General features: G+C 37.5%; 1 protein-coding gene across 1 annotated transcript in view; it reads left to right on the forward strand.

Annotated features, from left to right (window-relative positions):
* The window catches only part of tnmd (tenomodulin), a 45,815-nt gene extending 21,903 nt beyond the window's left edge, over window positions 1-23,912 (forward strand). Inside the window, exons 3-7 of the mRNA XM_051127016.1 lie at window positions 2,385-2,525; window positions 6,330-6,428; window positions 14,345-14,504; window positions 14,903-15,009; window positions 21,162-23,912. Of these exons, the coding sequence (XP_050982973.1) occupies window positions 2,385-2,525; window positions 6,330-6,428; window positions 14,345-14,504; window positions 14,903-15,009; window positions 21,162-21,371 (717 nt within the window). The 3' untranslated portion in view covers window positions 21,372-23,912. The remainder of the gene's footprint in view (window positions 1-2,384; window positions 2,526-6,329; window positions 6,429-14,344; window positions 14,505-14,902; window positions 15,010-21,161) is intronic.

The following is a 23,912-nucleotide window of genomic DNA, read 5'->3' on the forward strand; positions in this document are numbered from 1 at the left end:
AGAATTTCTGGATATTCTCAACTACTCAGTTCTGTGTAGCTATGTAATAAAAATGAATGGAGACTAGAGCTGTAACAAGAGTGCAAAAGTACCTTTTGAAGACATATGATAGCTTTGTGTGATAAACTGACTGATTGAAAGTCTTTTCAATCAATAAAGAGCAAAATCACCCCACCGAAATGCTGGAATAAACGAAGCACTAATACAAGCATTATATCTCCCCACTTCTTCTCAGTAATGGAATATTATGTATTTCGTTCTCTTTACAATTCACTGTAGTCCAATCAGTTCTGCCATCGCCACACTCATACACATACGTCTTTAGATAACTTCCTCTTTGTATATGGATGAATACAAATGCAGATCCGTGCAGAAGTTACTTTCAAGCTAATTTCAATACATTACCCTCTCCACAACAGAGCTGACAAACAAGTCGATATTAAATGATGTGTTTACTGCTCTATGCTACACTGCATAAAGCACTTTAATAATCAGAAAACACGCTGATTTGTGACATTAATCTTAATGTAGTATTATATCTGTGTGTGTGCATCTTTTGCCTTATGTCTAAGCATAACATATTACTCAGAATTGCCACTGAGACAGATGAGGGTGAGCTCAGCAGTGTAATTTCTCATCATAACACAACACACACATAAATATTAATAGCAGGGTTTTTGGCTGGTGGGCATGAATCATTTTTTGTAGACAGAGAGGAGCCACCCATGCATGCCCAAAAACAGCATTTAAGAAAGCGCTGAGATAAACAGCAATGCTGCGAGGCCTGGCAACGGGAAAAGTCATAAAATCCTTCCGAGACCTTAGATAATCAGACATTTGGTGAGTCTACTTGAAGCGCACTTATTGCGGCTAATAGAGGTCGTAATCATGCTGCCTGTCAGCCTGAGCAAACTGACTGGCTTTGACAAAAGATATGATTCTTGTGTTAATAAGGAACTGGGAAGGTTTGATAAACAGTGTTGATATTAATGGGACAGTTCACCTAAAAATAAAAATTCTGTCATCATTTACAGAATGATGTCATGTTATTCCAAACTTCTATAACTTACTTTTTTCTGTGGAGCATAAAAGAAGACAATATTCTGAAAACTGTTATTGGCCAAACAATGAAAATCAGTTGGGTCTAAAACAATCCTAGACCCCACTGACTTTCAGTGGAGAAAAAAGAGCTTTTTCCAAAATGAGATGCAATTAGAGAATCAAAGACCAACACGGAAGAGAAGAAATTGATGAATAAAGTCATGGTTTTGAGGGGTTTTTTATGCACAAACAGTAGCTCTTAGCTAGGGGTGGGCGATATGGCAAAAATGTCATATCACGATATTTTTTCAGAAATATCACGATTTTATTATGATTCTTTTTCATGTTGGTTTTACTATTTTGCATGTTGACTGAGCAGTACAGCCAAACTAACTTCCCTTTTTTAAAAACAAAGCCTTTCATTATAACAAAAAAGAAGATGTTTAGGTCAAAGTGAGCGAAGATAAACATCTTTGTCATTATTTTATCTATGCTATTAAAAAATAAGAACAAAGATACACATTACAAATAAACATAATACAAATAAAACAAACAGTGCTTTATTTTTCAGGTACAGTATGTATTTAGTAGTAGCATTCAAGAAATTAAATTAATATAAACAGTGAGACACAATATATTTATACGGTATATTTGTACAGTTGTACACAGATTTTTATTAAAGTTCAAGAGTGGTGAGTGATTTTTCTCTTTGTGGTTTGTTGTTTTATTAACATTAAAAGAACAGTTCACCCAAAAATGAAAAGTCTATTATCTGTCTGTCAATTCCTTCAGGTAGTTTTAAACCTGAATGAGTTTTTTTTTTTTTTTTCTGGTGAACGTTATCTATTTGATAATTTATATTATTAAATTAAATGGGGACCAGCAACTGTTTGTCTACCCACATTCTTCAAAATATCTTATTTTGCGTTTAGCACAAAAATCTTTGGGACAACGTGTAAATGAATTTTTATCATCTACGATAAACAATGTCTTTTAACAATGTCCTTACTACCTTTCTGCGCCTTAAATGTGATAGTTGTGTTGCTGTCTATGCAGGGTCAGAAAGCTCTCAGATTTCGTCAAAAATATCTTAATTTCTGTTCTTACTGTTTTGAAACGACATGAGGGTGAGTAATTAATGACAGAATTTTTATTTTTGGGATAAACTATCCTTTTAAAAGAAAAAAAAAGTCTCAATTTTAGCTTACAGATTCCACTTGATGTTTTATCTCACACAATGAAATCCAATCAGCTTTATATGGGAAATGGTATTGCTGCAGATCGTATATTCTATTGCCACTGTGTTTTTAATTTGGTATGTTTGGTTGTATGTATCCGAACAGGTATATGATCATCAGTATAAAGCTGTACTGGATGGAATGGAGACTGAGAGCATGATGGAAATCTATCCAGCTCAACGCATCGAGATTTTCAGAATGGGAAACGGCACTGATGAGGTCCTGGAGGTGCATGACTTCAAAAATGTAAGGCTTTATGACATACATGTGAAATATTTTCATTGTGATTTGACAGATTCAGCTCACATTCCTGCAACCCGAGTCTCAGCCTAGGAACTGCTGTCAAAGTACAGACAGAGCGTTTTTCTTTTTCTCTCAGACTGATGATATTGAATCTCTGAAAAGCACTGTGCTAAGCAAAAGCAAACTGGCAACGATGACATCTCGCATCAGCATTCAGACACACTTGTTGCTGGCCCCATCTTCTTTCTAAATTACTATGGTCAGTGGAGCAAAGCCACAAAAGAGATTAGTTTCATTCAAGGCATTGCCATGGGAAACCAGAAAACAAGTGAATAGGTAAAATCATTCAAATCACATGTTGATATAAATGAAAGGGGAGTTGGAGCACAGAGGCCTCTTCGGCACTTCTTGCAACTTCTGGCTCAGGGCAGACTTTGGAATTGATTTTTGTGAAGGAGGGATGTTGCAAGTCATTACACACACTAAAACTACAAACCATCTCCACAGAGCCTGAAGGCTACAGCCCATGAATGGAAATGCAGTGGTAATGCCAACAGAAACACAAGCAAAATCCTTTCTCTATTGTTTTAGACAAGTACTCTGAGTGTCCTCCAGAAACTTTAAAGTAATGATGAGAATTCCACAACAGCAGCTTATAGAGAAAGCCAAGGAGACACATCGCGTAGACTGTGTTATGAACCCAAAAGTGTCCTTCAGCAGGAGGAAAGGAAATATTCCAGTAATTTATTTTAGTGCAATACAAGGTAGAGTACCAGTGAATTTCCATTACATTTATTTATTTATTTATTTATTTATTTATTTAGCTATTGTTGTTGTTGTCCAGGAACCATTGCCTATATCACTGTTTATCATTCAAAAGTTTGGGGTCTTAAGATTTTTTTTTATTAATTAGTATTATTACTATTTCTATTAAAATTTTTATGATACAGTGTTGCATTTAATTGATCAAATGTAACATTATAATAAACAGTGATGGCAATGAAGGCATTACTGGAAGGTGTCTCTCACATTGTCCCACAGCAACATTAAAATAGCGCAGATTAGTGTACAATGTTTTATTCATTTACCATATTTAATATTGGGGACATCCAAGTTATTTTACATATTTGAACATTTTTAAAAAGTAACACAATAGTTACTTTCCCTGGTAATTAGTTACTTTTATAATAATGTAACTTAGTTACTATTTGTGAGAAGTAACTAGTAACTATAACTAATTACTTTTTTAAAGTAACGTGCCCATCACTGGTCATAAAACATTCTATATTTCAATAAATGCATTTTTTAAAACAACATATGCTCAATGAAAATACATGCCTCTATATACATTTATGCAAAACTGAGTAAGATTTACAGGTACAGACTTTTGAATAATAAAGCCTAATTTTCACACAATTACTTGCAGAATATTGTTATAACCTATAAAACTATTTTAACATCCTTTGTGATTTAAAAACTCTTACATTAGAAGGTTGTCATCACATATACAGCTTCATGTGCATGAGTTTTCTAAATCAGTAATTTTGCTTGGTAGCTACGCTTGTCACTTGTTGCAGCGTTGCACTTGAGTGATGAAGAGCTGCGGTACAAACCCAGTGAAACAACAGTTCGACAAAACAGCTCAAATCCGCATAAGGAAGTTAAAATAGCACAGCTGCATCAACATGCATTTTTATATCACTTTTGCATTTGTTAACACTGTCGGTTAGGTTTAGGGTTGGGTTTGCTCTAGGGGATATTTCCAACACGATAGAGCATTAACACTTAGCGACACTCCCTGGATATTTTAATTCTAAACAGCTGCAATACATACCTCAAGCAGCGTAATAAAAACACAGCAATACGTAGCTGTAATAACATTAAAAACATGCCACGGTCACGTTTGGAACATTTTTTAGTGCCACTCTCTGGACATTTCACTTTGAAACTGCCGCAAAACATGCAGTAAGGTACGTAATTACGGTGTTGCAGAAAAATATACAGAGGCAGGTATTTTCATGAGCCTGGGTTGTTTTAAAACCTATTCATTAAAGAATAAAAAAATTCTATGGTATCAAAAATTTGACTATGATCAACTTTGGTAATAATAAGAAATATTTCTTAAGCACCAAAATATTCTTTCATAAACAATTATCTTACAGACCCCTAAACTTTTGAGTGGTTGCTTATGCAAATGCGACAGTTGCACAGCTTATAACTTTGACTTTGTCAGTGTGACTTTCACATTTTTTACTCTGAGGTGGACACAAAGTGGAAAAGAGCTAGAAACAAAAGGATTTCCTAATGTACAAATGGCACATTTTTCTCCAATCGTTGTAGTCTTGTAAAAAACAGTTACAAAAGCGGCTGAGAGCAAGGCTTTAAATGATTTTGCCGATAATCACCGTCTCTGTCCATCAGTGTGGAGAATAACAATGATTAGTTTGTCCTACAGGAAGACAAGATGAGCTATCTTACCACCCATTTGATGATACAAGAGGTCGGCAAAGATGCATAGGGAATTTCTTAACAAAGTCAAAGCCCGTTTATAACACCCTAATACAGAAACAGTATACTGCCAGGGTCAGTTTCCCAGACACAGATTAAGTCGGATCTTAGATCTAGTAATGTTGTTACGAGCGATTCGGTTCAGTGCTAATTTGGTTTAGCGCCAGCCCTCGACTTCACCTGCATTCAGGAAGCAGTATTTGTTGTCTCTCACACCAATAACTGGTGGAAACAGGTGTGGGCATCTATGTACAAGTAATGTGCCAATGATTGGAGAAGCGCTCCTTTGCCTTCTCTGCCAATTGCATCATTCGGTGCTTCCTTTCGAATAATTGTCTCAGTGCATGCACACATTTAATCTGGCTAATGGCAAAGCTGTACTTCAACACTCTTTCTTAAATGACATTCTTTTCCTATTTTTTATCCCTGTAATGAAGAGTCTCTCCATTTTCCAGTTGACCAGGCTCAGCAATAAATGCATTTCATCAGAAGATAGGTCCGTCTTGCGTGCAAAAGCAAACCATTACCAGAAATTGAAGAGCAATTTGTCACAATGATTTTCGGCACAAACAATGCACTTTTCATTCTTCTTGTAACCGTTTCTTTACTAACCGGTGAGCTTAGGTGAAAATGACAGTTGTTAGTATGCAGTCTAACAGAAGTTGTAAAAGCACAGAATGCATGATTCTTCTTCCGTTAATACTGCAGAAATAATTCAGCTTTGTCGGCGTCGCACTCACTCTTACATTCCTAATGCTACAACGGCAAAACGAGAGCAACTTAATGTATTCCCGAATGCAGGGGGATATTGTTTTTATCCTTCCGAGTGAAGAGTCTGTAACGCGATAGCCTTTATTTCCCTTCGAAGACTACTTTCAGACAGTAAAGAACTTTCTTCAGATGCTCCTGCTAAAATGGGTTTTTCTCTTTTCAAGTGTAAAGCAACAAATTCTGTATGGCAGACCATCAGCTGTGGCTTTCAGGAAAAAAGCTCCTCACTTCACCAAACAGATTAGCTTCGCAACACAGACCATAAGTGCTGCAAATCAATGGGCTTTGCCTACATATAATCATGGCTTTGGCGGTATACCTCTCTACTGGCTGGGGCTGTAGACCAATAATCTTGAATTGGCTGGGAAATGTTTCCCGTTGCTTTAGTTATATAACATTCGCTATATCTGTGCTGCACTGAAAAGGCTGTGGGGTGTTTTGTGAGAGTATTTGAGGTCAAATGCTGATTTTTTTCCAAATCGTGGAATGAACTGTCAGTCAATCTCATTAACATCTATGTCTTTTAAGGGCATCACGGGCATTCGTTTTGCCAAGCACCAGAGATGCTACGTCAGGGCTCAAACCAAGGAGCTGCCCAAGCTGGACTCAAAGATGATCGATGCTGAGGTATTCTCATCTTTCAGCTATCTGCTTCCTTAAAACAGGACGAAAAATCATCATGAATTTTGCGAAAAATGAAACTAGCTTCCACCATCACCATTTATCCGCAATCCAACTAACCAGCAAACCCACCCCCACCGTCTCATCATCCCCTCCAGCATTTTCCACAAAAGTATAAACTTGGGTCTCCTGTGGCCGTGAATCCGTCCGAAAGTCCACAATCCCATAACCCCTTTGTGGCACACATCAAATGGTGTTTGCCGTCAATCCTGAACTAATATTAATTTTTAATCATCTCCTCTGAAGCCTCAGCCCAAATAGCCTTAAGGAGAGAGAGAGGGGTCCTTGGGAAAGGTAAGCCATTAAAATGGTATTTGAAGATGTTTGCTCCGTAAATTTCACTTGACTCAGGGCTGAAGTGATTCATCTCTGTTCTCCTGCTCTAATGGCTGTCTGTGATGCTCGGCAAGAGTGATGGGCGAAATTCTATCAATCAAACATCCAATTTATCGGTGTCACTGAGAATGGCAGGCGGTTTTTGAAAGCGCTAAACTCTTTCCGTCGCAGTTCATATCGAAATCAGGAAGTGCTGCAAAGTGTCGCACCTCTCTGGTTTGTGTTAAAAACACAATGATCTATTGTTGTCGCAAGTTGACTCTTGGAACAGAAGGTATTATAGGCAGAAACAGCCTGCATGTTCTCTCCCTCATCGTTTTAATGTCTAATCCATGTTTACAGATACTAATTGCGAAGCAAACGCCATATGTCGCTGCCATTTCTCCCTTTTTTTTGCTCATTGTGAAACCTAATTAGATTTTTCGGCTAAGCTTTATTTCGCAGATGTGAAATCAATCAGAGTTGGCCGGGGCTGAAGCAGTGAGGCTAGAGAGAGAGGGTAGACAGAAAGAGAGCGCGCAATGCGCCTGGTTCTCGAGGGGGGGACGGGGACACATGGTGCAAGATGGAGCAAGCTGTTTCTACCATAAAGACGCAGCTAACCAGGAGAACATTCGCACAAATGATCTCTCATTTATTGGATAAACAGACTAAAGAGTGTAAAATGCTAAAAATGCAAGCTGTGGGCTTCACACGAAGGTGACAGAATTATTTAGGCTTGCTAACTGCCTATTTACATTCCTGCTTTCTCTAAATCTTTGATTATATACATACCAGCATGGAGGCCTGAGATAAATCAGGATGCTATTGAAACCAAGGACCGCTTGCGCGTGGACGATAGAGAGAGAGAGGAGCGGGCCATTCTTTCCAAGGTTGTGAGCATGTAAAGGAAGTAGAGGTTAAAATCCACATTATTAGCTCCAAGTGCAGCTGAGCCGCAGGGCATGCGACTGTGGTCCCAGAGCAAGCTGCCTTAACACGCTTCACCACAAAACAATGCTGGCTGAGGAGAAACTGCATGCCACTGATAAGGAAATAAAGCAGCCTGTGAGCACGACCAGGTGACAAGCAGAAATTGTATGCTGCCAGTTTGTTTACCATTTTCAATTTATTCAGTCTGGGAAATGATGAAAGCGGTAATCCCTGAACTTCCCACTGGTCTCCAACTGCCCAAATGTCTCCGATGAAATCACGGCCTGTCTTCCCCCACAGCCCTTGAGTCTTAGGATAAATTTGATAACTACCTCTGTGCACCCTCTCTTTCCCGTATTCGTCATTGCTATTTATACTTTCCTCCCTTAAAAAAAAGTTTACATTAAGTCATGAATTAATTATGTTAGTGTAAAATACTCTTACTTATTATATAATTATTCTGCCTAGTCCAGGGGTTTTCAAACTGAGATGCAGGATGCAGGGGAGTTAGTGGAAAAGATATGCTTTCAAAAAACAATTTTTTTAAAAAACATATTTTTTTACAAGATCATTTTTATTTTAAAATACGTTATCATTTTTTATTTCCACAGCCCTTTTTTTAAGTGTTGATCTCTCTTTACAATGTAAACATTTTTAAGAAGACAAAACAGCTGTTTTTATATTTTAGAAAGAGGGATCATCACAAGTGAGTCATTTTATTTGGCATTAAATTTCTTGGATCCATTAAGATCCTTGGCATTAAAAAATTGAAAACCCCCGGACTAGTCCAAAGAAAAGTATCTTCCTATTCCTATTCATCTCAGAGGCATCCTTTGGAAAGAACATGCTTTGAATTCTGCATTTCGCTCATGGGTACTCTGGACAGAATTTTTTTTGAGCCAATCACCTTATAGGAATACAGCACTGTTCAAATGTTTGGGGGTGAGCTTTTTTTATTTTAAGAAATCATCAACTTAGCCATACAGTACTTTTCAAAAGTTTGTGGTCAGTTTAGTTTTATTTATTTATTTAAAAGAAATGATCACCTTAGTCATATGAAGAGTTCAAATGCAAAGGCCTCTTAGTGCCATCTAAAATTTTTACTCCAGCAGTTTTACTTTAATTGCACAGAAAAGGACCTATACATTGCCATTAAAGGGAAATAACTGAACATTAAAATATTATTTTAGATGAAATTTTCAGACAGCACTTGGGCTTTTGCATCTGAACTTTTCACTGTTCAAATATTTGGGGTCAGTAATTTTTTTTGAAGAAATGTATACTTTTATTCAAAAATGACACACTAAATCAATTAAAAGTCATTTATAATGTAACAAAATATTTATGTCAAATTCATAATGTTTTCAACATTAATAAGTTTCTTGAGCATCAAATCAGCATATTAGAATGATTTGTCACTAAATACTGGAGGAATGGCAGCTGAAAATTTATTTTTGCCCTCACAGAAATAAAATATATAATTTTTTTTTAAAGAATTCTCTTATGCTCACCAAGCCTGCATTTATTTGCATCCAAAATACAGCAAAAGCAGTAATATTTTGAAATATTTTTACTATTTAAAATAACTGGTTTCTGTTTGAATGTGTTGTAAAATGAAATTTATTCCTGTGGTCAAAGCTACATTTTCAGCATCATCACCAGTCTTCAGTGTCACATAATCCTTCAGAAATCATTCTAATATGCTGATTTGCTGTTCAAAAAACATTATTATTAGCATTATTATTATTATTATCAAAATTTAAAACAGTTGAGTACATTTCTTTACAGGATTGTTTGAGGAGTAAAAAGATCCAAAGATCTGCGTTTATCTGAAATGAAAAGCTTTTGTAACATTATACACTATACCATTCAAAAGCCCAGTATAATTAATGAAACTTTTTGTATAGAGAGAGAGAAATTAATACTTATTATTTAGCACGGATGCTTTAAATTGATCAAAAGTGATGATAAAGACATATATAACAAATATATGTTACAAAAGATTTCTATTTCAGATAAATGCTGGTCTTCTGAGCTTTCTATTCATTAAATAAACCTGAAAAATTCTACTCAGCTGTTTTGAACATAATAACAGTAACAAATGTTTTTTGAGCAAATCGGAACATTAGATTGATGTCTGAAGGATCATGTGACTGGAGTAATGATGCTATAAATTCAGCATTGAAGTCATTGGAATAAATTCGATTTTAAATATATTCAAATAAAAAACAAGAAAGAATATTTCAAAATCTTGCTGTATTTTGGATCAAATAAATGCAGGCTTGATGAGCAGAAGACAAAAATCTTACTGTTCAAAAACTTTTGACTGGTAGTGTATTCAATAGAAAATTTAAAATTTAAAATTATAATAATATTTTACAATATTACTGTTTTACTTTATTTCTGTTCAAATGAATGCAGCCTTGGTGGAACTTTAAAAATCTTAATAAAAAGATAAAAATAAAATAAAAATCTAACCAAGCCCCTTTTGGTAGTGTAGATACCATCTATGTGACCACAGAAAAGCCACAGAAAATTGATGCCCTCAGAACTCTCCAAAATAACTACTATGATACAATGAAATGCTTATTATTTATATGTTTGGTTAAAGCTTCTTTTTAATGACCATTGGGTACAGAAAGAGGCATTTTGATGGTGTGATTTCAACATTGACCAGCAGGGGTCATGCTAACTGGGCCATGCTATTCAGCCAAACCTTGACCCCTTGGTCGAGACATAATTCAGCTTTGCTCTTTTCCCTTCAGTGGCTCTTTTGCAACCTTTAGATGTCTCAAGAGAACCCACCCTTGAACTTATCTGGCTAATTTCTCAAAAATGTGATGAAATGTTGTAGGATCAGTGCCCTAACCTTTGTTTACCCGTATGAAAGGCACGCTTTGCTTGAACAGTCAAGATGGCCAATTAAAGCGGTCTACTTGCACCGCTGGCCCTCTTTTTAATTTTAGGCTAAAACAGCATCCTCCACCGCTTGAGTCATGCAGGCTGTCCTCCTAGTCATCATTAGTTTAGCGTGATTTGAGGGAAAGGGGGCCGGAGCAAAGAAACTGTCTCAAAGGCGCAAAGAGTGAAGCTTTTAATCAGGCGGAACTGGAACTGCTACAGGTCAGCGCCGTGTCACTTCCCAACAAACAAGAAACGGCACCAAAAATGACTTCTAATAAAACAAGAGCAGCGGGATGAAAAAAAAAGAGGGCTGAGAGGGAGAGCAAATAGAAGAGAAAGAGGGGAATCTAATATAAATGATAGCAGCTCAGACAATAGCCTCAGGATTCTACATCAAGCTTAACTAATGTGCAATTAAGCATTAGACTGGGAGAAAATCACCTTGTAAAAATATTTGTCATGTGAGCCGTTTCTCTGGTCTCTGCGCTAATTAACAAGGGAACGTAGCAGAGTTTGTTTGTACTTCTATTTACACATAACTACAAGCACAACAAACATATACCTCATGTGATTACATTACCCAAAGATGTTTTCTAGATCTCAATTAGATCAAACTGACGTACAATAGCTATCATTAAGTAATAATAATTTACTTAACAGCTCATGAACTGCAGAACTAACAAATTAAGTACACTAATATCAGTTGTATAATTAGTTGTATAATGGGTGACGGGGTGGATGCACCACAGCCTACTTTAATGCGCCCCGAGGATTGAATAACACGTCAGTCCTTCCTTAGACCAACACAGCAGACAGACTTTAAAGTCATCTTAAAGTCAGATATATTTTTGTACTCTGACTGCTGTACAAATTAAAATGCAACACCACCGGTGCCTGCAGAAAAGGGCATTTTTTTCACAGCTAGGGAAGAAATAAGTGCGTTTCACAAGAAGGTACAGCTATGGTCTTTAAGAGAGGTCAAATTAAATATTTTAGCCATGGTCAGCAGTTAGTTCTCTGTTCCCTGCGGAGAGAGAGTGAAATGATCCAAGGCAATAGTATAAAGCAGAGACTCCAGCTTTATCTTGCTTGAGCTGTGAGAAGGAGACTTTGCATGCCTGTATGCGCAATAAACTGACAAGCAGAAATTTGTTTGGAGGGTATGAAAAGAATTGGGTCAGTTTCAATCAAACCATATGGGCTGAAAGCACAACTAATGTATCAATACTTTACCCTTGATCTCCACGTACAAATATTGATCCTAAGTGTTTTGTTAAACTAGTAGTTTTATTATTAGAAGAAAAAAAAAATCAATGCCTATAATAGGCTTTGAAATGAAAAATATGAACAGTGTAAACCGTTCACGCTGCTGACACTCACTCATGACGTTCATTTAAACAGAGACTGCAGCACTAACCAGAGGCTGTGACAAAGAATCATCATTCACGTTAAAGCGTAAATTAGGTTATTTATTATGATGGGTTTGTATGATGATTGTTTAACGATTCAGATTATTTAAAAGTTTAAACTGATTGTATAATTGTTGTTAACTCCAAATTTAGCTTCAGTGGCCGTCTGACCTCTGGTGCAGTGCAGTGTATGGAAATTATGAGACGATTTAGCACAAATTTAAAGAGTTAGTTGAAAATTCTGCCATTAATCGCTCACCCTCATGTCGTTCAAAACCTGTAAGAGCTTTGTTCATCTTCAGAACACAAATTCAAATATTTTTATTAAATCTGAGAGCTTTCTGACCCTGCATAGACAGCAATGCAACTACCATGTTCAAGGCCCAGAAAGATAGTGAGGACATCATCAAAATAGTCCATATGACATCAGTGGTTCAGCCGTAATTTTATAAAGCTACGAGAATACTTTTCTTCTCTGTAGAACCCAGATGCACTGTGCCTTGTTTACAAGCAGCATTGTGGTACTGTCGTAAATGCACGTCGCAGACTGACAGGGAAGAGAAGAAATTGTTGAATACAGTCGTTATTTTTGTTTTCTTTGCACACAAGAAGTATTCTCATAGCTTCATAAAATAAAGGTTTAACCACTGATGTCACATGGACTATTTTAACAATGTCCCTTCTACCTTTGTGGGCCTTGAATGTGTCAGTTGCGTTGCTGCCTATGCAGGGTCAAAAAACTCTTGGATTTCATCAAAAATATCTTAATTTGTGTTCTGAAGATGAACGAAGGTCTTACGGGTTTGGAACGACATGAGGGTGAGTAATTAATGACAAAATTTTCATTTTTGGGTGAACTAACCCTTTAAATACTGAGGAAGCAATATTGATAACATTAGAAGCTACTGGAACTCATTTTGTGTTTAATATACTAAAATGTAATGTTTAACCCTGGACCACAAAATCAGTCATAAGTAGCACAGGTATATTTGTAGCAATAGCCAACAATACATTGTATGGGTCAAAATGATCGATTGTTCTTTTATGCCAAAAATCATTAGGATATTAAGTAAAGATCATGTTCCATTAAGATATTTTGTAAATTTAATACTGCAAATATAGTAAAACTTAATTTTTAATTAGTAATATACACGCTAAGAACTTCATTTGGACAACTTTAAAAGCCATTTTTTCAGTATTTTGATGTTTTTGCACCCTCAGATTCCAGATTTTCAAATATTGTCCTATCCTAACAAACCATGGAAAGCTTATTTATCCAGCTTTCAAATAATGTATAAATCTCAATTTCAAAAAATGGACCCTTACATAACTACAAGCACGTTTTGTGGTCCAGGGTCATATATAATATTGGGGTGTAACGGTTCACAAAATTCATGATTCAGTTCGATACGACACAGTGGTGTCACGGTTCGGTACGTTTTTTGATACAACAAAAAGAAAGAAATGCCAGAGAAATTTCCTTGATTTAAAAAAAAAAATTAGTTATTAAAACTAACATCATAAAGTATGATCTGTTTTTTACTTTGAACAATGCACTGTGCCAAACAACAGTCGTATCTCAGATCAGCAGCAGGAGTCGGATTTTATTTATCACACGAGGAGAGCGAGTCGAGCTGACGAATGAGGTGAGAAAGACAAGAAGTTGGCAAAAGATTTAGTTTTGAAACGAAATACAAAAGTACCTGCTTTAATGGGGGATGCGTGTATATGAATGAATGAATGAATGAAACACATTTGTCTGTGTGTACTTCTGTCTCGAATCTGTCTTGAAAACGAAACTAAAAATAAATCATCTTTGAGAGCAAAGGGGCCCCCTGGTGTTTCGGGGGCCCTATGCAGCTTGCGTATTGGGAGGATAGGGAGTTCTCTGGAACTACCTCATCGTCACAACCCTACTGGAGTAGAGTGTTTTTCTTTGGGGGTTGGAGGGGCAGACATCACACTGACTGTTACTTCGTTTGGGCTACCTTGTTGAGCACAGTGGCACTGAGAACATTATATTTCACACACTTTAAGCTCTTTTATTTTGTAATAGGATTATTCGAATGAATCGTTTGGTTTATAATGAGTACCAAACGGTTCAATACGAATATGTGTATCGTTACACCCCTAATAATAATATATAATATACTGTAATAATAATATATAGGTGTGATTGACTGTTATCAGAAATATTGGCAATACTGGCCTTTGTAGTATCTGCATCAGATCATGCATCACTATCTATAACCTGGTAAAAATGCATTTGTGTAGGCATTAAAATGTACATTATTTTTGCAGGTGAGTGAGACTGATGAAGTGGATATGCAGATGGTGGACTCTCAGACATGGATCCTTGCTGAAGAGCCAATCTCCAACAAAACATTCCTGTTGAATTCCAAGATCTGGGAGATTTGCCAAGATCTGCCCATCCACTGGATCCACCCATCTCCTCTCAGAGGTTACAAACAGGGCTTTGCCGCCTCGAAATCCAATTCAACCCTAGTAATAAGGTTTCAGAATAACCTAAGAGTCAAGTCTGTAATTTCTTTTGCTCTCCACTGTTTGCTTGTACGTCCCTTTAGTAGAAAGCCAAAAAAACAAAAAACAAAAAAAAAAAACAAATATCATGGTTAAAGCTCCAGAAATGTCCCAAGCAATCACTGATTAACTAATCATGGACACAATACACTATGTTTGAAGAACATTTTTTGCCACAAACCAACTTCTGTGTTTCCAAACGAGGGCATTAAAGTACAGGAGGGCTTTATGTTCTTAAGGAAGATCAAAGAGGCCTTTCATGATATCAGTTTTGTAGTAGCAAGTTTTCAGCGTTTCGTTTTTCCCTCTATGACGCAGACGCTGAGTTCCATGATGTAGAGGATGTGGAGGAGACCCCAGAGCTGGAGGCGAGAGGTCCACGTCAGGCCCGGGACGTCATGGACCAGTTACCAGTAAACGACTATGTAAGTATGAGCTAAAAGACGTGTTCAAACTGCGTTTGAGCCGGATAGTCTTGGTATAAATCGTTCATTAATCGAAGTTCCCTTTCCGAACTTAAAACAGACCATGTGGACCACAGGGTATTGAAATTGCTCTATATATCTGCTTAAATCAGGCCAGTTCACTTAAGACTCCCTTAATGTCTTACAGCTAATGGAGAGGGATATTTAGCCTTCAAAGGAAGCAAGTTTGCCTTGCACAATTTTTCCTTGCCTCTCTTATGTAGTTAGTGATGTACAAAGACAGTCTCCCAAGGTCACTCATTAATGAATAGATAAATGTATTAATCATGCCTTAATTATCAAGGCATGCAGAATCAGGCGGCCAAAGAGTGTCCTTTATTGCGTTCGTGAAGCGAAGCATATGTTCTGTGATTAATTATCCTGAAGTCGCACGCACTAATGCTTCGCACACCTACGATATACACCTCCCCAACTAGCGTGCGACTTCTAGCCTCCAAGCACAGAGATGAGAAGACTGAGAAAAGAAAGAACTTTGGGGTGGGGGGAAAAAAGGCACATTTATCTGCAGAGGCCCAGGAACGTCTTGCCTGCCCACCTCATCCAGCAACACGGTCCGCAACGTACCGTATAATTAAAGCAGACCCAGATGAAACCACCTTTCCCTTTTGAAATCCTCTCTTTCTATCAGCTGGTTAATACACACCAATCCAGCCAATTCCAAGGCTAAGCACTGGCAGGCTGTGTTTGTGGGCAGAGCGATAACAAAGGCTTTTGTGGACGTCAGAGGGGATGTGGCTCCCGGTAATTGGAGTCTGGAGTCATGTAGATGCTGCTGGGAAGCCAGATATCCCAGACCTTTCAGAGGATCCTAGACACAAGCCCTTCTTTAGCTCTCCCACCGGCAGACGTCTGCAGCTGGAGGAGGGAATTCATATTTGCTACAGGTCTCTTCCTGTTGTGCACTTTTTATAAATAATCATCAAAGTTCCTGTGACAGAAGGCCTGAGATATACGAGGCTGACCTTTCCCCAGTCCTGCCACGCTGATGCGTTGTGTGCCAGCACAGCTCTGGATATCTTTCAAACTGAATAACTATCATCTGGCTGCGCTGAGAAATTGCATCATGGTCCTTGACCTACATTGGGAGGATAAGCCTCTGATGATTGGGTCCGGTCGAATCTCAGGCTCGTGTGCCTGCCGCAGTTGTTGATGGTAGGCATCGTGACCCCACGTCCTGGCTGAAAGCATTCTGGATTGCATACTGCTGATTGAACCTGTCTCCCCACGTCCATCTGAACTTAAGATGCACTGTGCAGTCAAGGACCCGATGAAGATGAATCCACTTCAAACGTAGAATTCTAAAATTCTTGTAAGTCATGTTAAATTAATACGGTAACATGGTACAGTATAGGTCCTTTATAAGGAAATATAACGTGTAACAATTAGGTTTAGCTGTTTTTGTGGGTGCCACAAAATAAGTGCTCTACATGCAAAAAAAAATGGATGAGAAAAAAATTCAAAATAAAATTAAAAAACAAAATATGACATAAAAAACCTCATAAACCACTATTTTTTCTAAACTAAAACTGTCCAACAGCGACACGCGGCAAGTAAAATAAAAAAAAAGTCACGTGAGACAATGCCTCCATTGCAGTATGATTGGATATGACTGGTTGGTTCATGCGATAAACCCAGCATTATTGGGAAGACAACTTTAAAAAACACTTATACAGTGCTTTGCAAAAGTATTCATACCCCTTCATATTTTTCATGTTTTATGTTGCAGCCTTATGTTAAACTGTTTTAACATATCAATCTACACTCCATACACCATAATGACGAAGCAAAAACACAGTATTTTGACAAATTGCAAATTTATTAAAATTAAAAGACTGAAATAAGTAAATTGCACAAGTATTCATACCCTTATCTGGGACAGTTGAAATTTAGCTCAGGAACACTTCGAGTGGAGTTAACCTGTAGTAAATTCATTTGAATGAAGATGATTTGGAACGGCACAGACTTCTTAATAAAAGGTCTAACAACTCAAAATGCTTATCAGAGCAAAAGCCCTGAGGTCAGAAGAACTGCCTGTAGAGTTTAGAGACAAGATTGCATCAAGGCACAGATCTGGGAAAAAGTTCAGAAAAAATTTTGCTGCATTGATGATTCAACACCTGCAGAGGACTGCATTGTTATGCTTGTACGATTACACTCAAGTGTGAAGAAAGTTGTTTTATTAATTTTTTTCAGCTTTGTATTTCCTGTGTGTATTGTTGTTTGGTGTCAGTTAGCTTAATAGTATATACAGGTGCATCTCAATAAATTAGAATGTGGTGGAAAAGTTCATTTATTTCAGTAATTCAACTCAAATTGTAAAACTCGTGTATTAAATAAATTCAGTGCACACAGTAGTTCAGGTCTTTGGATCTTTTAATTGTAATGATTTTGGCTCACATTTAACAAAAACCCACCAATTCACTATCTCAAATTAGAACACTTTATAAGACCAATAAAAAAAACATTTTTAGTGAATTGTTGGCCTTCTGGAAAGTATCTTCATTCCTGCTGGAAAATGAAATCAACATCTTTAAAAAGCTGGTCAGCAGAAGGAAGCATAAAGTGCTCTAGAATTTCTTGGTAAACGGGTGCAGTGACTTTGGTTTTCAAAAAACTCAGTGGACCAACACCAGCAGATGACATTGCACCCCAAATCATCACAGACTGTGGAAACTTAACACTGGACTTCAAGCAACTTGGGCTATGAGCTTCTCCACCCTTCCTCCAGACTCTAGGACCTTGGTTTCCAAATGAAATACAAAACTTGCTCTCATCTGAAAAGAGGACTTTGGACCACTGGCCAGCAGTCCATTTCTTCTTCTCCTTAGCCCAGGTAAGACGCCTCTGACGTTGTCTGTTGTTCAGGAGTGGCTTAACAAGAGGAATACGACAACTGTAGCCAAATTTCTTGACATGTCTGTGTGTGGTGGCTCTTGATGCCTCAGTCCATTCCTTGTGAAGTTCACCCAAATTCTTGAATCGATTTTGCTTGACAAGCCTCTCAAGGCTGCGGTCCTCTCGGTTGGTTGTACATCTTTTTCTTCCACACTTTTTCCTTCCACTCAACTTTCTGTTAACATGCTTGGATACAGCACTCTGTGAACAGCCAGCTTCTTTGGCAATGAATGTTTGTGGCTTACCCTCCTTGTGAAGGGTGTCAATGATTGTCTTCTGGACAACTGTCAGATCAGCAGTCTTCCCCATGAACCAAACTGAGAGACCATTTTGAAGGCTCAGGAAACCTTTGCAGGTGTTTTGAGATATACACCTGAGATAGTGAATTGGTGGGTTTTGTTAAATGTGAGCCAAAATCGTCACAATTAAAAGAACCAAAGACTTAAACTACTTCAGTCTGTGTGCACTGAATTTATTTAATACATGAGTTTCACAATTTGAGTTGAATTACTGAAATAAATGAACTTTTCCACGACATTCTAATTTATTGAGTTGCACCTGTATATACTATTTAGCTTACTGACCTCAAGCAACAATACACACAGAAATACAAATCTGAAAAAAATTAATAAAACAACTTTCTTCACACTTGAGTGTAATCGTACAAGCATAACAATGCAGTCCTCTGCAGGTGTTCACATTAACATTTCGATGAACGTTCAGCTTCGGTGATAATTAAATTCCACCATACAATGAATGCAAATGCTTCACTTTTGTTGTAAACAACACGTCTGAATTGATTTATAAATAACCAACCTCTAAAAGGAGACTTTCTCCATCATTTATTGATAGATGGGTCATCCACAAGAGATTTTTTTTTTTGTGTGCACTCCGATCAGTTCCAATCTGCTCCATATGTCCCAATCACTTTTCAGAAGAGAACAATATGTAGCTTGTCGAACTAAAAAAATGTGCTCAAATAAATAAATAAACAAATAGCGTGTTAAACGTATTTAATTATGTTTGAGACGTTAATGAGTTAACTTTGACAGTCCTGAAAAAATCATTTGATGCATGAAGAATTTTACTCTAAATGTATTTTATAATCAATCAAATCCTTTTGGGAAAAAGTGTCTCTCTAGTGTCTTGATTAGCATCAAGATAGTGTGAAGTTTAAGATAATTTTCCCCTCAGTAATCATGGTTTATGAAGTAAATCCACAGGGTGTCAAGTTGAGAATCAACTGTATGATGTGCCATGCCATAATAAACGAGGAGATTTCGTACCTCCTCACATTAAATGCTACTACATCACGCTTTACGGGCTGTAATGCTAAACATAACAGAGAACATGACAGGCGTTGTAATGCTAATACAAAACGCTACAGTCAGCTATAGGCACCTGTTCTTAATTACTCTTACTAGTTTATGCATGACTGACATCATGTCCCAGAGTACTTCACTTCCTTTCGCTGACATAAAGTCTCAAACATGAAGTTATTAACACTCACTTTCTCATTGAAGAAGGATAATCAGTTTGATTAATATACCTCCGCGGAACAATACCATTCATAGTCTGTTTGTTTTATCCTAATCACACATCATTTCACTCGACAAATAAAAAAAACTTATTTTCCCAAATAACATCCACCTTTCATCCTGGCAGGGGGCTTTTCTGTGAAAGTCTGATAAAGCAAACAGTGCTACAGTGACAGGCTTTGTGCCGTTTCCAAAATGAATTGTTGTCTCAACACTCTTGACCCTAAACCTGACAAACATTATGAATCAGTAATTGTCTTCGTGCATTTGTGAGAGTAATAAATCAAAGAGTACAAGCATCACCCTGCTTTTTCTTGCACTAGTCTAATCATTAGAAGAATGCAATTTTCACTCCATTCATCATTGCATAGCAAGCTCATGAAACTCATACATGCTCCGTTTATGGAGAACATAATGAGAGATGGGACTCCAGAGGAGAAATGCACATCATTATGCATCTTCCCTCGCACATGCACAGGCACATTATAATTCACCGTGCTTCATCTCAAGCCCAAAAAGATCAATAATGATAATAATATACCTGTTTATACAATGCAAACACCGCAAATGACCGTTTTTAGATGCCATTTCCATCCGGGCAAAGCGATTTTCTCCCCTCACGTCCATTTGCGTCATTTCCCAACAGGAAGTCTGAAACGTTGCCAGACAACCTGGAGAGATACGGCTTCATCTGCCAATCTAATGCAGATCAGCAGAGGTGACTAGGTCCATGACAGTGTTTTTAATCAGACGGATAACGTCATATTGTCTGCGTCGTAAGCTTGGGGAGATCGAAAGGCAGTCAAATGAAACCGTGCGAGTCGAGGGTGCTATCTGCTCCAACAGTTACGGGAGATAGAAAGTTAAGTGGCACTTCTCGGAACCCATCTCGTTGTAGCGGCTGATCAAAGGCATGGCACTCAGCCCTGGGTAATCTGGAGAGGGCACGCGTACATGATCACAATGGAGAGGGCCAAGGGCCATTAATTCTACCCAATTTACCTTTCACTCCGCTTTCATTTAGCCCTTACACCAATTCACACCCTGCCTGCGAGAGCATATAAACCGATCCTTGTTGGGTGATCATTACCCCGCTAATTGCTGTGTGAACGTGCCATTCGCTTGATGCCAAAGTCAAAGGAGGGCATGAAAGCGCATGGGGGAGGGTTCTCATTTCAGAGCCGAAATGAGGCCGGGGTCGCTGCTCGGACCGAGGCACCAGTGCTGCGCTTTTACGGGAGTGGGAGGGCTGGGATGAAAGAAATAGTGTAATTATCTCGGTGGCTGGCAGTGTCAAACTCGCTGTGACTGAGAACGGACAGGCAGCGGGGTTAAGGGACTTGAATCAGAGATGCTAAAGCCAAGCGATGCCACCGGCGGCGTAATGGAAAGGTCAAGGGCATTATATCATATCTGATACCCTGGCTTGGCATATCAAAACCATCTACTTTAAATGCCACTCTGATCCTTGTGACATATTCAAGCATGACAGGGTTTTTTGTCATTGCGTGTCTACACCCCATAATCACTCTTCATTCCCCCTTCAGAGCGCTGCACCTTTTTATTGCTAAAATCAAGCCATCAGTCATGTGCCCTGTAGTGAGATTGCAGGTATTGTTTGGCTGCGGTTCTGACCCTGTTGACTCACTCTCTTTGCAGAGAGAAGTCGGGCTGGAGCTGGACAACAGCCTAGATGAGCAGGGCTACTGCTGCCAGTATTGTCGTCGGGGGTACCGTTACTGTCGGCGATACCACGAGCCCCTGGGCGGCTTTTGGCCGTATCCCTACTATTACCAGGGAGGACGGGTCATCTGTCAGATTGTCATGCCCTGCAACTGGTGGATAGCAAGAATGCTGGGACGAATTTAAAGATACCGGAGGGAACCGGTGGTGCTATGCTGCTCAGGGGTATGCGTAGACCAGCTTCATTTGTACAACATGTCCCATACACGCTTAGCTTTTTTCCATTCTTTGTGTAAAAAAAATCTGTTAAAATAAGGCAAAACATTAGCTCATCCTTGGTGACTGGGTCACTGTCATAATTGTCTTTTTTATATTATGTATGGGTAGTTGATGGATAACAATCAATGTTTGTTTACTAATTTTTTAACAGCATGTTAGCATGGGGGTTATTTACATGACAAACACAAGGTCAGCATCACAATCCATAAAATTTTAAGTTATTATATAAAACAGTTGAACTTGACAGCTAAAAATCTAAAAGTTGTGGTCGTAAGTTTACATACCTTACATATCTTGCAGAATCTGTTAATTATTTTACCAAAATAAGAGGGATCACACAAAATGCATGTAATTTTTTTATTTAGTACTGATCTTTTATTAACATAAAAGAAGTTTACATATAGTCCACAGGAGAAAATAATAGTTGGATTTTTATAAAAATGACCCCATTCAACACTTGATTCTGTTTAGTGATAGTTGTTCACGAGGCACCTTGTTTGTTCTGAACAGTTCTTAAGAAAAATCCTTCAGGTCCTACATTCTTTGTTTTTTCAGCATTTTTGTGTATCTGAACCCTTTCCAAGAATGATTTTTAGATCCATCTTTTCACACTGAGGACAACTGAGGGACTCAGGAGAAATGATGCATTAGGAGTCAGGGGGTGTAAATTTTTGAAAAGAATGAAGATGAGTACATTTTTCTTATTTTGCTTAAATATCATTTTTTTTTTCATTTAGTACTGCCCTTCAGAAGCTACAGAAGATACTTACTTTTTCCCAGACGACAATGAATTTACCATGAATTCCAAAAGTTTTCACCCCCTTTCGGCTCTTAATGCATTGGGTTTCCTTCTGAAGCGTCAGTGAGTATTTGAACTTTCTGTAGTAGTTGCATACGAGTCCCTCCGTTGTCCTCAGTGTGAAAAGATGGATCTCAAAATCATAGTCATTGTTGGAGAGGGTTCAAATACACAAAAATGCTGAAAAACCAAAGATTATTCAGATAACAACACAGTATTAAGAATCAAACGTAAATGTTTGAACAGGGTCATTTTAATAAATTCAACTATTATTTTCTCTTGTGGACTACATGTGAAAATCTTATTCAAGTCAGTATTAAATAAAATAATCACATGTATGATCCCTCTTTTTTTGGTAAAATAATTGACATTTTGCAGATTCTGTAAACTTTTGACCTCAACTGTACATTCAAGTGATACATTGCAAAATATTCCACTTAAACAAATAAATTATTTTCTGTTAGTATTATAAAAATGTCAGTCCAAAGAAATTTGACATGAGATACGTAAAGGAGGAGCTATCAGTAGAAACCCATGTTTAAGTCTTGAGTGACCCAGTCGGCACCTAGTGTAGACAACTTGGTCATGTCCTGATTTGACATTATGGAAGACATTTCTTTTTAAACTAGGGTTTATTTCATATAATGTATTATTTTTACATATGCCCCATTCTTTCTGCCAATAACAATCAACATCAAGATTTTTAAATTGCATATAAATGAAGGGTTAAACTACATATAAATGCATAAGGTGCTGTTTTTCACATTTTCACTTTTTTGCTTTCAATACTCATTCTCAGACTATTTTCAACAGCATTTTTCTTTAATTATTATGCATGTCGTTTTTATGAGCATATTAATTTTGAAACCACATGGAATATTAGTCTCTCAATTAATATGGTTATAAAAACTGTTATTATATAATTAACTGTGTAAAACAGTGCTAGATGGAATCTCTGAAGTCACAAAGCAGGAATCGTTTCATGTCAACTACCCATATATGTGTGAATACATATAATATATATATATATATTCTTACAAACATGGCTGCTTCTGTAAGACTTGTCCTTTTCAATAAACAGTGTCTTTATCTGTCCTTGACCTGCGCTGATACTGAAACTGTTGCATGGAAATGGTCAGTTACTGTAGTCTACATATTCAATGCAGACCTTTCAAAACAATAGAGAACATTATGACTAATACTGATTTAATTTGATTTTGTTTTTTTGCTTGTGAAGTTCTGCATGACCTAACCCTTTATCAGGGCCCTTTTTTGTCTTGTTTATAGTGGATGAGAGGCATTATAAGGAACCACATTACCATAAATACATTTACAGTAATTTGCATGTTTATATTATGAACTATTGTTTGCGATGTATTTACGCTTAAGCAAGTCCCTCTAGAACTTTGAAAATTAGCCTTTTTAAAAGCTGTTATGTGAATTTAATGTGGTGTAGAACTGCACTGTACACATATCACACGGCTATATTTAAGTAGTGACATTGCTAGCACCATAATTGCAGGTCTGGGACTGTTTCAATCAATTCTTTCATCCAAGCAAATGTGTGCTCTATAAATTGCATTTACGTAATCTAACGCTCCTTTGTGTTTTTCCAGCAACTTCCTTCTGAATAAAGCTGGTAAAAGTTT

Source organism: Labeo rohita, chromosome 14, assembly GCF_022985175.1.
Source record: "Labeo rohita strain BAU-BD-2019 chromosome 14, IGBB_LRoh.1.0, whole genome shotgun sequence".
Taxonomy (NCBI): domain Eukaryota; kingdom Metazoa; phylum Chordata; class Actinopteri; order Cypriniformes; family Cyprinidae; genus Labeo; species Labeo rohita.